General features: G+C 42.7%; 1 protein-coding gene across 1 annotated transcript in view; it reads left to right on the forward strand.

The window, feature by feature from the left end:
* AGBL1 (AGBL carboxypeptidase 1) overlaps nt 1–16,815 on the forward strand; it is a 296,895-nt gene that overhangs the window by 41,957 nt on the left and 238,123 nt on the right. Inside the window, exons 6-7 of the mRNA XM_064517224.1 lie at nt 5,361–5,398; nt 15,938–16,146. Of these exons, the coding sequence (XP_064373294.1) occupies nt 5,361–5,398; nt 15,938–16,146 (247 nt within the window). The remainder of the gene's footprint in view (nt 1–5,360; nt 5,399–15,937; nt 16,147–16,815) is intronic.

Consider the following 16,815-nt stretch of genomic DNA (forward strand, 5'->3'; position numbering starts at 1 on the left):
CTTCATCTGCAGCAATTTCTAGCTAGACATAAGACTCATTTGTCTATGCTTTTGAGCAGCCCAGTTTTTGCTGGCTAATCCATTTGCTGTTTGGCTTGGGAAGCAGTGGAAATTTTCTTTGTTGTTGCTCCTGTTTCCTAAGCACAGAGTCTGAAAGTTGCATTTGTCTGTTTGTCTTCTAGTTGCACTCCTGCCCTGATATACAAGCTGCTGATTTGGAAACACTTCAAAGAGTTTCATTCTTCAGAGTGGCTGTCTCCACAGCTATTAGAGGGAGGTTTTTAATGTTTTTTGATTATGGAACAGCATTTATTATTATGCCTTTTAAGATAGGGCAACTTTATTTATTCATCTTTCTTACTGAAAAAATATAAATGAGTTTCCTTTGAGATAGCTGTTTTGTCAATTCCAGTGTAAGGTTTTAGTAATGTATTGCTGCAAAGAACAGAAAATCAGAGGAAGGCATCTAGGCAGGTTTGCCAGAGCGAGTGTGTGTGTGGTTTTTTAATGATTCTCTCCCCCTTCCTTCTCGAGACAAATGCAAAGTTCTGCACTGGGCATGCTATGAAATTCTCTGGTCTAGCATATGGCTCATAAAATCATCTTTCTTGTGCTCTTAAACTTTCTCTCCTGTTTCCATTCCCCTCCCCGCCCCCCCCCCCCCTTGGTCTCATGCATGGTTTATTATCTGCTTTGTCTCTGTTTCCCTGTCCCAGGCTTACTCATCTCATTAGCTCCTCTGATGCCAGAGAGGATGCTATTGGTTTAGCATATGGTGTTAAGAGGTGCTGATATTATCACAAACACCAGTTGCTTGGCTTGCTGAAAGTCAATTGACACATGCGTCAGCTTTCTGTCATTCTCAGTGAAAGTCCATTCTCTCTATGACTCCTTCTCAGTGAAAGTCCGTCTCTTCTATGGCTTTCTGTTTTGTTTGCTTCCCAGGGGGTCTTTTGTATGTTTGAATTTGTTTAGAAGGTAGGTAATGTTCTGGGGGTGCCTGCTGACAGCTGACTTGAAGTGTAAATTACAATGCTGGCATCAACTCCAAATTTAAAACAAATGCAAGGAGATAGCACTTCACGCAGTGTAGGTGTGAACTCCTTTTCCAGCATATTGTGGATGCTAAGAGCTTGCGTAGGTTAAAAAAGTGACTGGGCAAATTCCAATAATTTTCAGTCCAGAGATTTCATAAGCTAGCATTGGTGCCTTTCTGGGTTATTTAGCTCGTTGATTGTGATTCCAGTTCCATAATCTTTGGACTGTAAATTGCTGGGTTGTGTGAGCTCTTCTGGAAGCTCTAGCGCTGTAAGTTCCCTCTGGTCTTGTACTCTTCCCCAGGCCACCGTCAGACACAGGATGCAAGACTTCTTGGACTTTCAGCCTATCCTGGTACAGCTGCTTTTGTTGTGGCGTGGCTAATTAACTTTGTTTAGAATATCTGTTTTTTGTTTTTCTTCCATTTTACCTACAATTTAATTGTAAGGATATAGGACTACAGTGATTTGTGGGTCACTTTTTTCAGACCCTTTCCTCATTGGCAACAGATCTTCATTATCCCATTATAAGCAATTCAGGCTCCCTTTTCAAAGTCATTAGGTTGTTCACTTCACCACTGCCAAGAGGATGGTTGAGCTTCATTTTCCGATGCTTAAAACCCATCCTTTAATTTCCAGTCAAAATTTATTTATGGCTGTTTTATATCCATTTGTTCTTGTGCCAACTTTGTTCTTTAGCTTAAGTAGTTCTCTGCCTTCATTTGTGTTTACTTGTCCCCCACCCCAATGTGTCTGTGGAGAACAATCAAATCGCCTCTAAACCATTATTTTGCTAAGGTGATCAAATCAGGATATTTTAGACTTCTCTCATAAGATAGTTCTCCATTACCATAATCATTTCTTTAGCTCTTTTCTGCACCTGTTCCTTTTGAGTACTGCACACAGCCGTTCAGGTGAAGCCTTGTGCAATGGCATTCATGCTTTCCATTCTCTACTGGCAGTGAGATCTGATCTGTCCTTCTCATGGTCATGTCAGCCTGCTGGATTATACTTGTCATCATTCTCTAATGGGCTAATACATTCAGGGTGTCCTTCTACTCTTGTTTCCAAACTGTCAGCTCCTGCTAAAAACAGAAATTCTTATTAAACCCTAAATGCATAACCTTGCACTTTGACTGTTCATTTCATCCCATTTCTATTACTTTAGGACTCAAAAACATCCCGTTACTTCTGAAAGAGATTTCGAACTCCTCACTATTGGCCATAGCTCCTGAATTCACACTATCAGCAGATTTTGTTAGTACACTCTGACTTTTTGTGCCAAGGTCATTAATGAAAGTATGTAGTAAGATCAATCTCAAAACATCCTTGAGGACTTCCACACGTAACCTCCCTCTAGCCTAATAATTTCTTTCAGCACAACTCCTATCATTGTGTCCTTAACCAGTTCCTTACCCACTTTACAAATCTTAAAATACTCCCCGTTTTCTCCAGTTTAGCTAATAATTTCTTATGTGGCATTGCATCAAATGCTTTATTGAAGTCCAGATAAATTAAATCTACCACACTTCCCTTGTCTAGAAAAATCAATTACCTTATCAAAGAAAGGTACCAGGTCAATCCGGCTTGGTATACCTTTGGTAAGTCCATTTTTATCCCTTAAACCTGTTTTATCTGCTTTGCAGTTTACCCCTCTGTCTTTAATTATTCTTTCTTTCAAAATTTGTTCTGGAGCCATGCACGCTATTTAGGTCAGTCTACTGGGTCTGCACTTACCTGCAAGTAACTGTAAAGTATATGCTGTAGCACATACAGAACATTGCGTATTGCCTGTGCCGAAATCCATGTGATGAATTACGGTACTTTAAGAGATGAAATGTTTTAGTTTGGTTCCACTTTATTTTATTACAGTACTATGTACAGTCATGGACTGAAATGAGGGTATGCCTAGCCTGCTAGTCTGGATATGGGAAGTCGAGCTAGCTACGCTTGCAGGTCTATAGTGCTGCTTCAAAAGTAGGTGCGTGCTTGCTTGCTGCTTATTTTTTGTTTAAAAAAAAAAATTCTTCTCAGTGGAGGTGCTGGGATCAGGATAAACACAACTGTTTATCTGCTTTTTTCAGAAGAGGTCTGGATTTTACATCCCACTTTACCATCTGGGTGGATTTACTTAGATTTTTATGACAGTCTGGGATCTCTCAGCTTTACAAGAAAGCAGATACAAACCTGTTCTGCCAGGTCCCATCACAAGCATAAATAGCTCTTCTGCCTCAAGAAGACCATCTTTCCCTCCAAGCCTGGAGAATAGAAGTGACTGTGGAGTGGGCCAGGCTGTTGAGGGGTGAGCTATGGCATAGTCAGGATGAGTTTAGGTCTTCTGGGTAACTGTGCTGAGGAATTAGAGTGGGGACCTTGAGACAGTTGGAATAGGGGGTTATTTTACCTGAGAACCTGGTTTTGGAGGTCTGGGGCCCTTTGGGGGTGAGCGAGGTGGTTTGGGTGGACCAAATGGTTTACAGACCTCCAAAAGTGTTGGAGAATGCTGCTTATTTGGCTGATGGGAGACTTTTTGGCAGTGTTGACATTATGACAGTGACATAACTCTACTGAAACTCTTTGCAAATGCTCATAAGCCCCTCCAAAATAAACCAGGTGCCTCCTGGAACTCCTTAGATCTCTTCTGTGGGGAAGTAGAAACACTCTGGTCTTCCCATTGCCACTCTGACATTCTCACTTGTGTTTGAGACATAACCTTAGGCCTGCAGAGGGAGGCCGCTACAAATGTAGGCTTGTAACGTCGTCTCCTTTAAAGGATATGTAGCTGGGTTTGAGGTTCAGGAGATGCTTTGAATGGAGTTTTTATTTGCTTAGAGGCTGTTTATTTTGTCCCAAACGGAAAACTATGGGAAAGGCTGAGCGGTCAGGGGATGTAACATATCTCTTTTCTGAGCATGCAGAGGGGCTGGCAAATGACACAGGCTTCCTCCCACCAGCTGAATGCCTGCTGTGTAAGTGGAGGTAGAAAAGCAGTGAGAGCATGATCGTGCTTCCACTGGTTAGATTTTAGCTCATCTGGCGATTTGATGTTGTGTATGCATTTGTGGGCCTTTCTTGTGTAGTTTATTTATAATACTGGTGTTGAACTCAGACAGATTCATTATGAAAGAGTTACGTTAGAGAGGGACAGAACCCAGCGTCAGCAAGAACCAGCTGTCAAATTTTTCTTATTCTCAGATGCTATTGAACACGAAATGAACAGTAGCTTAATGACAAAATATTTATATCTTGCTGCAGGAATAATTGGCTCAGTATGGAAGTTAATATGATTTTATTTGGGGATTCGTTTATAAAGAGATTACATTGTTAGGAATCCATGGGCATGGAGGGTTTTGTAGCTGTATTTATTCAATGAGCTGTGGGCACTTGAAACTTCACAGCAGTAAGCTGGGTTAGAACATGGATCTTCTTGTTCCAGCAGAATGTGTCTGGAAAAGAAAATGTTCTATGTGACTAGTTGTATGGGGTTCATACCACATGGAGAAGCGACCTGCTTCCAGAGAGTGGGGAACAGGGACAGCTCAGTGCAGCTTTTCAAATTGCGAATGTTAGTGACCAGCTTCCATTCAGGCCAGTGCTCTGCTGAGTCAGACAGGCTGAGTTGCTTACCTGTGCATTAAAATGATGCAGAGGGCCAACAGAAATTTCTCTGTGCATCCCTCCTCTCTACCTATTTGTTCTCTAAGAGCTATGGGGCACAGCTGTAGCATCTCTCTTATCATGAATCCCGATCTGAGCAGCGACCTTTATATGCTACTGTAATAAAAGACATTGGCATAACTGAAAGAAAACAAAAGATTTTCTTTTCAACTAAAGCTGGTAGGAGGAGAGATGAGGGGTGAAGCTTGTATTGAGAAAATAGAAAACAGCAGAGTGGAATTTGGCTGGACATACTGACATGGATGTCCTCACTTGGTGCAGAAATTATCATCTGCTGATGTGGATAGAGGCACCAGTGTCTGGAATGGGCCTGTGCTAAGTCTCTGATACAAAGAAATAGCTCTAGGGCAGCAGTTTAAAGACTTGCTTCATTACTTTCGATATGTGGGTGTTGCTTTCAGTTTAATGGTCACCACAAATCAGTGTAACGTTAAAGCTAGAGGGCTAATGGTCTTTTAGAATAACTGAGTCAGCTGCAGAGACTGGATCCTCTGCTGGTGCAAAACATTGCCATTCTGTCAAAGTCAATGTTAGGCTGTCAGTTTAGACTAGCTGGGGAGCCTGGCCCGGGAGACTGTGAAGATGAAGGTTACAAAAATTATCGAAGAAATTGACATTATTTCTTCATCTTTCTTCTTTCCCCAGGGCAGCCATTGAGGCTCTGGCAGCTTTGCTGAAATCAAGTAAGCTTTTCTTCATATTCTTCCTGACTTTCCCTTCTGTGCTGTGCTGCTGGACAGAATGATCCCATTGGAACTCGCTTCCCATTTGGTTCTTCACCTGAAATCCCAAAGAGAGCTCTGCTTAGAAGAGGGAGGCAATAATGCAGTAGTTTCTTGTACACCTGCTATGCTTTTTGTAGCCCCATGGCTCTACAGATGTGTAGCTAGGAGATGATGCTGTGGGTCCCAAGGAGCAAGGCGCTGCAAGTCTGCGAGACTAGATGCTTGTTTTGAGTATTCAGGGAGCAGTTTGTCCTGGGGCTTAGTGCAGTGAAAGAAATGCAGAGCCTATCCAGCCAGCTACCAATGCTCATTGCTCCACTCTCACTGCAGTGTGGGGCCAGGACCGCTCTGTGCTGTGGACTCTGGTGTTGTACTATGTGCTCATCTGGTAACCACGCTGCTGTTGGCAAAGACTTGGGGAAACCCCTGCAGTCGGAGAGAGATGACCTTATTCCCCTCTGCCAGCTTCTCAGGCCTGATGGCATGCAGCTCTAAAAGACAGGGCTGGGACCTAGCGATTTCTTGAGTACAGCCAAACTATGGCAGGTTGTGCTTAACATTGTGCCCGTGGGATGAGGGTGCTGGAGATCTTAACATGGATTCCCTGTCACACGCTGCTGGTGTGACTGTTTCTCAAATGAACGTGTTACCCTTTTTTGCCTTTATCCCATCCAAAAACACTTAGCTTTTTATTACTAGAATTTAATAAAGCTTTGATTAAGAAAGAGCACTCTACTATTGCAGACAATCGACTCTATAATAAATCACGATGGCGTATTGTCCTTTTCTCTCTCTCTCCCTCCTTTTCTTCCCCTCTCCCTTCTCCTTTTCATAGCATTAGGAATAAATGCATTTGTGAAAAATTGTAGTCCTGGAAGCAGTGCTTAAATGAGCATGCTGCAGTGGGATTGTGTCTGAGTTGTACCAGTTCAAGTGATGAATTCTGAACTAATGCCTCCAGTATTAACCTTGCTGCCTAAATTTAAAGGTCACATTATTGCAATGAGGAGCCACCTTCTGTTTCAGACCCTAAATCTTAATAAGGGAGTTGGTGGTGGGCCTATGCCAGAGCTGCTTGCAATACAAAAGCAAAATTAACACTTAAAATAGAAAGGCATTCACAGAGAAGGGTGGAGAAGTGGAGCAAGAGCTGAAAGCTGTGTGGAGCTTATGCTTTTCTTCCATACTCCTGTTTTATGGCAAGTACCAGGAAGTGAAATTCTGCTGTCCCAGGATATTTACAGGATCAGTTTTCTATTTCTGGGCTTTTTTTGGGCTTAGAGCTGAGGACAGTATATTGAAGTGAAGAACTAATTACCAAGGGAAGCTGTGAAACAGTCTCTTGAGGATTTTTAAACCTACTTTGTAAAAGTCAGTGCAAAAGAACAGCCTTTTTATCAGCCAAGGATAATCTAGGGGATCTAGAAGGATTGGATCCAGCTCCAAATTCTCCCACCCCTTTTTCCTCTGGAGTAAAGGAAATTTTAAAGCCGTTTGCTCTTACAAGAATTTGTCATGTGGCTCTTTTCAGCCTATCTGGGCTGTGGAACCAACCATCTTGGTTGTTTCTTCCTTGTGCGTTTTTTGTGCTTAAGTAACTGCGTAGAGGGTTTGCAAGACTGGAGGAACACATTGATCATTCTGGTTGTTAATGTCAGGTGCTTTCACAGAAGGTACAAAAATGAACTCTAATGAGGATTTGGTCTACTGAGCAGAATGATCCACATATCTACTCTTTGAGGTTCTTGTGTTCATTGGTCCTGTTGACCATTGCAAACAGACTTCACTTGGGAGAGACATTTCTTCGTTTGGAGACTCCCTTCCCAATTTGCTGTTATAATGCTGCAGTATTAATCTTGCTATTATTTATTGTTTGTTGTACTCTTTCCTTTACCATTTATTAACTGGAGATCACTGATGTGGCACCATCAGCTACCGCTTCCATGGAAAAGCAGTTTTAGGAAAACACAGGATGTACTGTCAGCTGATGTTCTCCTAAGTGGAACCGGGATTGAGGAAATGGTGCCACTTCTGTGCAGCCAAATAGAGCACTCTAGCCCACTAGCACCCAACTTATACTCAGTTTTTTGACGTTTTCTGCAGTCTGATGCTCAGTGGTCAGGAATGTCTGTTGGTTTCATCCTTGTCCTGTGGTTTGGGACATGCGAAGCTCCAGGCATGAGCCTGGAGTAGTGTGTGCTCTGGTATTTGCATACAAACAAAGAAGCTATACTTTTTGGGAGGTTTGCATTAGCACATGTGGAAAACATGGTTCTTCTGCAGATAAATTTTCCATGGCTGGAAAAGAGCTGAATTGTTTTTCATGATTGTGTCAGGGGAGCTTGGCTTGTCACAGTTAACTTATTTATGCCCATGGCCTTAGCACCTTTGAATAGTGCAGAGATTCTTAGAAAAGCAGTAAATGTTGTAGTGCTTGAAAATTACTTATGAAAAGAAGTGGTAAAATTCTATATGGCAAAGTATCTAGAAGCCCTTTCGTATGAAATATAAACTGAACTGGAGTTGGGAATCCCTGTATTTGCTGTAATATTGAATTACTGGACTGATTATTCTGAGCTTTGTTGGAGTTCTGCAATAACCCACTTGCTGGGTGATGCTGATGAAATTCAATTTTGCTGGGGGTAAAGGGTATAAAAGACAGGGCAAGAAAGCACCCAGTTTTGAGGGTGTCCCTGCCAGCCTGTCAGATCCTTGACAGCTTCAGCCTGAGTGACCATGAGGGTTATGATTACATGTGGAGGTTCCCAGATGGAAAGTTTCCCTCTTGCTTTTGGCAGGGAGCTGGAATGGGAAAACGCACAGTAGTTTTAAAGGGAGCAGACAGATGGCAGTGTGTGTCCCTGATGGATTCAGGACCATTCATCTTCAGCTCCTCCAGCTTCCTGCAGTCCTCCCTGAGACTCTGTCCACCTGCAGAGCAAAGGGCTGGCTGGAAGCTTCACATTTTGGCCGTGTCTCTTATCAAACAGAATGCCCACGGATGCAAAATGCCCACTTAACAGATGAGTAACACTGTAAGAAGCAAGATCTGCCTGGAAAGAAGGCATCAGTGTAAGAAAAAATTACTACTCCAGCTGTAGCTAGGAAATTGTCTCTCCTGGAGATCTGCCTTTCAGAGGGGAAAATACAAGATTTGCCAAAGAAATAAGTGATGGGACACTACAAACCTGTGCTTCATCCACAACAGGAAAGAAAAGCTTGGAAACTTAGAACAGGACCAAAGGGGCCTTGGTGGTCTTGTTCCCCAGTACAGGAATGGAAATCTGTAAGGGACATGGAGATGGTGAATAGTGGAGGAACAGAAGTTTAGGTCACTTCCCATGACAGCACTGCGTCTTGCTATCAGTGGAAGCTTGGATACTAATACAGAGAAGGTATTTCTCACCTGTCAGTCAGCTCTTTTCTCACTCCTGACTTCTCTTTTCCAGCAACCCAGAGTACCTTCCTGATCCTTGCATGCTGTCCTCCTGGGAGTCCTTATCCTGATCCCTGTTGCTGCTGTTCTCCACCTGCCATGCCCACGTGCAGGAAGCAAACAGCTTGTAGCAAATCCTTCCTTCCTTGCTTTGCAGCTTTTTTATTTGTAGTCTCTCGACCATGCTGTTAACTCTGTAGCAGAGCTGTATTATTATACAGGCTGAATATGTTGCTTATTAAATAGCTATAATGGAGCTCAAATGTTGTGAGAGCACCAGGAATCTTTTCTCTTGGATGTTACAGTGGAACTTTATATTTTACAGATGAAAGTAGAGCAACTGAGGCATGGTGAGGCAGAGCATCCTTCCCCCAGTGCCTCTTCTGTGCCCCAGGGTACCCCTGCTGCTTTGTCCAGCCTCCTGTGACTTGGTCCTCCTTCTCCTCTGCACGCTTGCCTTCATATCGTGCTCCAGTTCTGTTGCAAGTTAGGAGAGGCTTGGTAGGCTGAGCACAGACACCTGCAGAGCCCTCCTTCGGCTGTGAGCCCAGGCGTGGAGGGAGCAGACTCCACTGGAGCCTGGGCGAAAGCAGTGCAAAGCCAGGGTGGCATCCCACATGGCTCTACTGCTTTTGGCAGTGCTGAACTCACTCTTCAGAATAAAACTGACAAGCTGTTTTTAGTTTTTGGGGGGTGGAATGAAAACTAGATGCCTGATAAATAACTGTGGACAACTGTCTCTTGGGGTTTGTAGACTGAAGGCGGGTGCGACTGCCCTGCCATCCCCCAGGCCACGAGGAGCTGGCTGGTCGCCTTGCAGCCACGCGGTGGCGATGTGACTGTAGGGATCCCTGCTCCCACCAGTGCTTAATCCAATATTTATTTTTGGTGAGTAATTTGTTTATCAGCAGGTTATTTTAATCTAATTTTGGTTGTATTTGTTATTCCTGACTATCTGTACTTCCCAGAATTAGCAGCTTGCATGTCTTTAAGGAAATTAGCTAGACATGATTTTGGAGGCATTTACTCAGTGGATGTTGAAGGAAAGGGTTAGGGAAACAGGCAGAGCCCTTGTTACAATTTTGCTAGGAATGCATTGTAATGAGCAATTTAAAGAGACAGGTTGTGGTGACCCCCTGATCATGCCTCTCTTATCAAAACAATTCTGTGAGCTAGCAGCGGTTATTGCCGATGGCCTTTCCCCTCTCCTTCTGTATCTTTTCCTTCCTCCTTTTGTCTTCCTTATCCTCTTGTATTCTCTCTTTCCTCCTAGCCTTTTATCTCTCATTTCCTGCCCTTTCCTCCTGATCTTCCATCAACTAACCTTTATTTAACCTTTCACCCTCTCTTTTTTTTTTCATCAGAGCGTAAGGATTATGTCTTGTGGCTGGCAGGATAAAATAATCAGTACCACTTTTTTTTTTCCCTTTTATGCTAGCATCAAGAAGGGGCAAGTGACTCCACAAGGAACAGAAAGGGGTGTTCTAGCATATAAGCACATTACATTTTCTGAAAGGCTGCCCTGGACCCCCTATGTCTGAATCTCTCCTGCTTTGTAACAGATCTACTTTTGTTAGGGTAGCCCTGTGGCTAAACCATGCCAGCCAGCAGCACAGTGTCTGTGATTTGTCTTATATTCTACCAGGTAGCCATTTTTCACAGGACTTCATTTCTGATCTCCGGATGCATATCTGAGTATATCTTCAGTCTGGCCTCAAACCTGTCATCACAATTTGTAGGATATTGTGATCAGAGTTCAATTTTGCAAATGGTTCCTTTCATAATCATGTAAAACAATGTCTGTCCTTTCTTCCTGAACTCCAGCATGCTGATAGTCTTGATTCCATTTTTTTTAACTTTATCTCTTTGAGTAGACCCATTTTATGAAAAAAAAAAAATTTTTGAATGTCCTTTAAATTCCCTTTCCCCAAGATCAGTCTTCATTCATGGAGATGTCTCTCAGTCTGAAAGTAACTCAGTGCTCTAGAGAAGAAGATTGGTTCCAGTTCCTGAGGCATGGCACCTTCCCACTCTGTTTTGCCCCTGGGGGTATGTATAATGGAACTGAAGTGACAAGAAGCTGCATTATTCCCTGTTGATGTCCTTGTCCTTAACAGTGATTGCTTATTGTCTGTGTTTTGGTGTGGGCAGTGTTTGTGCCTCCAGTGGTGGTTAGGTTTCAGAAGGTTCTGTGGTCAAATCTGGGGAGGTCTTCCAGATTCTAGCATTCTTATTTGAACTCTTTCAAACCATTTCAGTTAGAAAAATCAAGCTGGAAATTGGGTGCAAAAAGCATTTCTAGTGCATTTCTTGTTTCAGCTTTCTGGTTGACTTCCAACCAGAAGATGCTGTGAAAATGAAAAATAAAAGATAGAAAGGAAAACTTTTGGAAGATGACCAATTTCCTTCTGGGATTAGTTCGAAAGCTTCAGAAGGGGTTGGCTTGGTCCTTCTTAATTTTTATATGTTAATGATGTAATAAAGGCCAATTAGAGAAAAATCACCATGTCATAATACAGTTTGTGTGATAGCCACTGACTTAGCCAACATCGGGAACCGAAACAAGGACTTTCAGAGTAGAAAGAATGAGCTATTCTTGTACTGAAACTAAGTGTATGGCTGATTCCTGATCTGGGAGTCAAACATGGCACTTGTACTTGCTAGTGAGTCCTGCCTGCATTCTCTACCTTTGTGCCAGTGTTATACATGTATGCTAAATGCTCAGGTAAGTGCTGGCACTCTCAGGATGGCTGTGAAGTTTATGGGGCAGAATTATAGTCTTCCTCTGGCTTCCAATAAGTGTTGAGCTAAAACCAGCTTCTTGTTGGAACTGTAGAGCATACTAGGTTTGGGTTCATCCCAGCACTTGATGAGTGTCTAGGTTTCTCAATGGGGACAATTCATTCTGTTTCTGTAGGGAGGCCTCATAGCTTATCTCTGGCAAAAATGGGCTCACAGTGACATAGTACAATGATCATTTTCCATTTCCCTTTAGAAGGTATCTTGCATCTTTTATTCTCAAGGGACAATCACTGAAGCAGAGCAGGGAAGTTGGAGATTTTCTTATTCCTTCCACTCCTTTAGGGGCCCTGGGGTTAATTTAGCAGAACATTCTTATCTCCAAACTGTAGCAATGTATGTTCTTGGCATAATGAATCAGCTGAGTGGCATCAACAAAGAGATTTAAATAGATAGAAAGATAAAAATCTTTGTTCTGCCTGGTAAGCAGTGTCTTGCTCATCATATTTCTGGTTGACTGTAATTCAGTTTTGTGATTAAATATGCTGCATATTTTCCAGTGGTCCCTGTGTTCATTGCAGACACTTCAAAGGGGACTGGAATATGAGGAGGGGCTTCAGAAATGTCCTCAGAAACAGTGAAAGCCATAACACTTTTATCTTAGTCTCAAACCCCATCCTTAGCTTGTCCGTGTCGCTCAACACAATCAGAATTCTCTCAAAGCTGGGTATTTCTTTGTAGCGTGAGCCCCTTGCTAGTTTAGATGCATCCATAACTACTTGATATTCCACAGGTTGGCTGTTCATCTGTGTCAAATGTCTCTGGCTAACCAGACAGATTATTCAGGCCAAAAACTCTACGTTGCAATGCTTAAACTTTCTCTGGTTAGCAGCACTGTCCTGGAAGACAAAAGGGGGATGGCTTCTTCCAGAATTGTGGGATATCTAAAGAAGACATTTAGTATTTCCACATCATCTATCCAAGCCTTGGCAGGTAGAATTCAAACTGTTGCAAAGAAAACAGTATTTCAGTAAGAGGTTTGGGGAAGTAGGTGAGGACAGTGATCCTGTGCCAGAGATGCCAGAATAAGATTAGGAAGCCAGACCAAACATTAATCAAAAGGTGAAACACTGTGCCTGGGCCCTGGATGCTCCTGAAAGCTTCTGAAAAAGAGAACTTCTGGTCCCACCGAACACACTGGCCGTATCCAGGGAGGACAAAAGGAACTAATGAAAGAATAACAGCAAAAAGGGTCAAAAGGCAAAGGACATTTTACCACTTACCACACAGATTATGCAAAGTCGCTACAGGAGAAGTGGGTTCTTGCTGCCTACAAATCTGTGCAGTGCCACTTGTACCTGAATGATTCATTCCCACCATCTGTATTTGTGCCAAAATATAGAGATACACACATGCAGGTGCATCCTTAGATGGAGAGACCAACAGACACAGACAGGCGGGGAGGCCTCCTTTTTCCATTCTGCCTTCTGGAGATCTTGGCATACTTCTTCCTTTGCCTGTGTGCTACTTTATTGACTGTACAACTGAAAAAATATGGAATGGGGAAGAAAAAAAAAAACTGACAACACGGGAGAGCAGAAGAGAAGCAATGTAATGAGCAAGGAGAACTAAAGTGAATGTTTTCTTCCCCCTTCAGTAATTCTCATTGTTTCTGATCAAAGTGCTGAAGGAACAATAATCCTGCCTCTCCCATCTCCTCCTCTCAGAACAGGCTACCTCAGTTTCACTTTTCAAAGTAACTGTTTTGATCTTAAAGGTGGTAAGTGCTACAGGAAACATGAGGGAAAGAAATAACAAAGCTGTTTTGCTCAGCTTGCTCAGCGCTTTTCATCCAGCGATAAGATGGAGGCATGGGACAGGCGTGTGTTGTTATCCCCATGGAGCTGGGATCTAAATGTGGAAGTCTGTCTTGAAAGACAGAAGGAAAAACCCACAAACATACTTTATGATAATTCTGTTTTTGTTAAAAAATATTAACTCCCCCAACCAGCTTTGCCCACAGTGCTTTTCAGTGTTTCCCTCACCTTATCATCGTTGCCACAGAAAGTGTGGACTTCAAACACTGAATGCTGGGGGCTGTAAATCCCTAAATCTAGTCCAATTTCATCAGCCTCTGAACAATTCAGGGAAGCTCTGAGTCTGATCCAAATTGTCCCTACCTCATTTCCCTCACTCTCCTCTTCTTGTCATGTTTTATATACTTATTGACTTTTACAGAGCTCCCTGAGTAATTCTTCAAGGAATGATTGACTGATTTAAGGGGTTAGTCATCCTGCAGGTTAGTAAACATGACAGCTGGTTGAGGATTAACAGGAAATCGTGAATAAAATCATTGGGATTGATAAGGGGTTCTCAAGCAATTAAAGTTTTCTAGCAGAAAGTCAAATAGAAAAAAAGAAACATAGAGTGAAGGTCAAAGGAGAAGGATGACCTGAATCACTGAGCCCCCAGATACAAACTGTACTGGCAGAGCTAGCAAGAGGTGGTTAACAACAAGGGCCTAAAGTGCCAGAGAGGGTTGCAGGCCAAGCTGTAGGTGTCTGGTCAGAGCTGTGTATGAGGTATGGGAATGGAATAGCTGTGGGATCAGCAGAGCGGTACTGAGGCATGTCAGCAGGGTGGTATGTGAGGAAGTAGAGCATGGTTGAAGTGTGTTTGCAAACTTTCGGTAGCCTGGGGCACTGTTTGTTGCCTGCCCTGTGGTGGCAATGGTAGAGAAAGCTACAGGGCAAGATCAGGTAGCAGAGCTACCCGCCAGTCCCTTCTCAGTGTAAGAGTTCATTGAGGTACTGCAGCAAGCAAACTGAGATGACTTCAGTGGTGTCACTTCCTCTCCTTCCCAGTATCTCCATCTGCTTCATCACTGGGATTGAAGTTTGCTGCCTTGTAGCTTCTTCCTGGTTACTCTCTCTATGGCTTCCTTTTTTACTGTTTCTTCATCCAGCATCTTGCTTCTTCCATTCTATCTTTCTTAACCTCTAGCTGCTTCTCCTGCCCTGTAAATCCCTGCTGATGGCTTTAACATTCCAGGTGTGAAAGGCGCTGGCATTCTGTTTAATGAACTGGAAATGAATCGTAGCCTACCAGCCCTGGAGAACCCATACCAAGAGCCATCTGTTGTGAGCCGCAAATACTGATTGGTATTCGGGGAGCAAAACTCCAGTCTCGCATATGCTACCTGGCCCCATAGGTTGATTAGCATGCTCCTGACAGCCTCTAATGTGTGTCACAGTGAGGAACGTCAGGACCAGTCAGGAAAATGTGTTTAGTCAGGGTTGGTTTGAAGGGAGGGAGCCTGGAGTCTAGTATGGCCTCACATTTTCCCTGTGGGGCAGGACAAGGAACACAGTGAGTGAGGGGATGTGCTTTAGAATTGTCAGATGGCAGAATTTATTTTTTACTGCAAGTTTCATAATCTTTTCCTTAGATCCCCATCTCCTGGATGTGATTAAGGGAACATAGCAGCTTTCCTTTTATAGTTTTATGAAAGTAGTTTTTATTTTTTTAATATCTTTTTAGCTTTCTTATGAATTAAAGCCTGTAAACATCACCTGAATGTGACCTTTAAAATCTGAGAATGAGAATGCGGAACATAAGAAACCCAAACTGTAGGTGCTCGTGCTGGTGTTCCGTTAATTTTTAAATTGTTTGTTTTATCTAGTCTCATGATTTTAGGAGAAGGTTATGATTTTCTAGACGCTTTTGATTCATGTCTTTTATCGTACAGGCATGTGTGAGAATGCATTTAGAAGTCAAACATAATTTCACTGGCTGAGGCAAGGTTGTACAGCTACTGGTTGTCCGTATTTGTTGATCACAGCAAGGTGTTCTCCTTGTATTGAAATACAGTGCTACATGAGGACTGTGTGGTCTGCTCTCAACTAATCCTATTGTTGTTCTTTAGCTTTTCTCACTCCTCAGGAGCTCCTTTAGTTTCAGGAACATCTATGGTGCTGTGTTCTGGATTAGTTTTTTTAGCACATGGGAAGAGATATGGAGTCTGTCCCCACTGCACTCACAGTTTGGTTAAAGGAGAACCTTTATGTTCTAGGATTCGGGAGCAATGATTTCCATCTAGACAGAAGATAATGCTTCATTTTTTTTCTTGTACAATTCCAAGAACCTAGCTTAGGTTTAGCAAGTAACAATATCCTAAGTGTAAAAAATAAGTTAACTGTGGCCATTAAGCAAGAATGAGCAGGTGTAAAAGTCTGAGTTTTAGAGCACTGAGTAGACACATGCTTGTCAAACAGCATGAGTAGTGGAAAGAGTTTAATTCAGCCTTTTCTCTTTGGTTTCAGAGTCTAACAGCCGACGGGCAGTGAACAGAGGCTACCTGTGCGGGTTGCTGAGACTCTATCAAGACTGGCATCACAATGATGTCTCCAACAACTATGTGCATATTCGTAGGGGTCTCCTAATCTGCCTGAAACACATCACCAACATCCAGCTGGGCAGGGAGACTTTCCTTGATTCCTGTGGTATGGAGATTCTTTTCACAAGTGTGCAGGTAAATATTGATTCTGTGCTTGAGACGGGTTGGTAGCTAGTCCTGGGTCTGACCTACCTAGCATTGCAGAGTTATATCGAAAAACAGATATTTTATCCTGCAAGAAATTTCAGGGTTGGTTTTATCCTGAATTTGTATAGCATATCAGTTGAAAATTATAACGTCAAAATGAAAAGTATTGACCTTTTTTACAGTCAAGTGAAAACATTTCAGTTCAGAATGGTTAAAATGTTTCATTTTAAAACTAATGTTAATCCCTTCAGAGCCTCATAGGAGTTGTAGTCCCAGCTTTTTAATGCTTTTTTTCCTCCTCTCCTATGGAAGTTGCTCCCTGCTTGGACTGCGTTTCCCGAAGTGCGCTACAGTGTCTGCAGCAGAGTTGCTGAGGTATCTCATGAGATGTTTCCTTTCAGGTATCCACGTGGATAATTCCACCCAGTCAGTCTTTCCCACAAAACATGTTGTTTTAGGCAGACCTTTGTTAATGACACACATCCATCAACTGTCTTTCAGGAGGCCCATTTTTAATCTTGTGGAAAATTAACATAGATCTATCAAGAAAGATGACGTGGTCCTGCAAATGGGATCCCTATAAGGTATAGAGAGTTCAGGTGCAGAACAGTAGTGGTTTCCTCCAAGTGCTCGCACCAACATGCTTCCTTAGCCTCC

This window comes from Dromaius novaehollandiae, chromosome 10 (genome assembly GCF_036370855.1).
Source record: "Dromaius novaehollandiae isolate bDroNov1 chromosome 10, bDroNov1.hap1, whole genome shotgun sequence".
NCBI lineage: Eukaryota > Metazoa > Chordata > Aves > Casuariiformes > Dromaiidae > Dromaius > Dromaius novaehollandiae.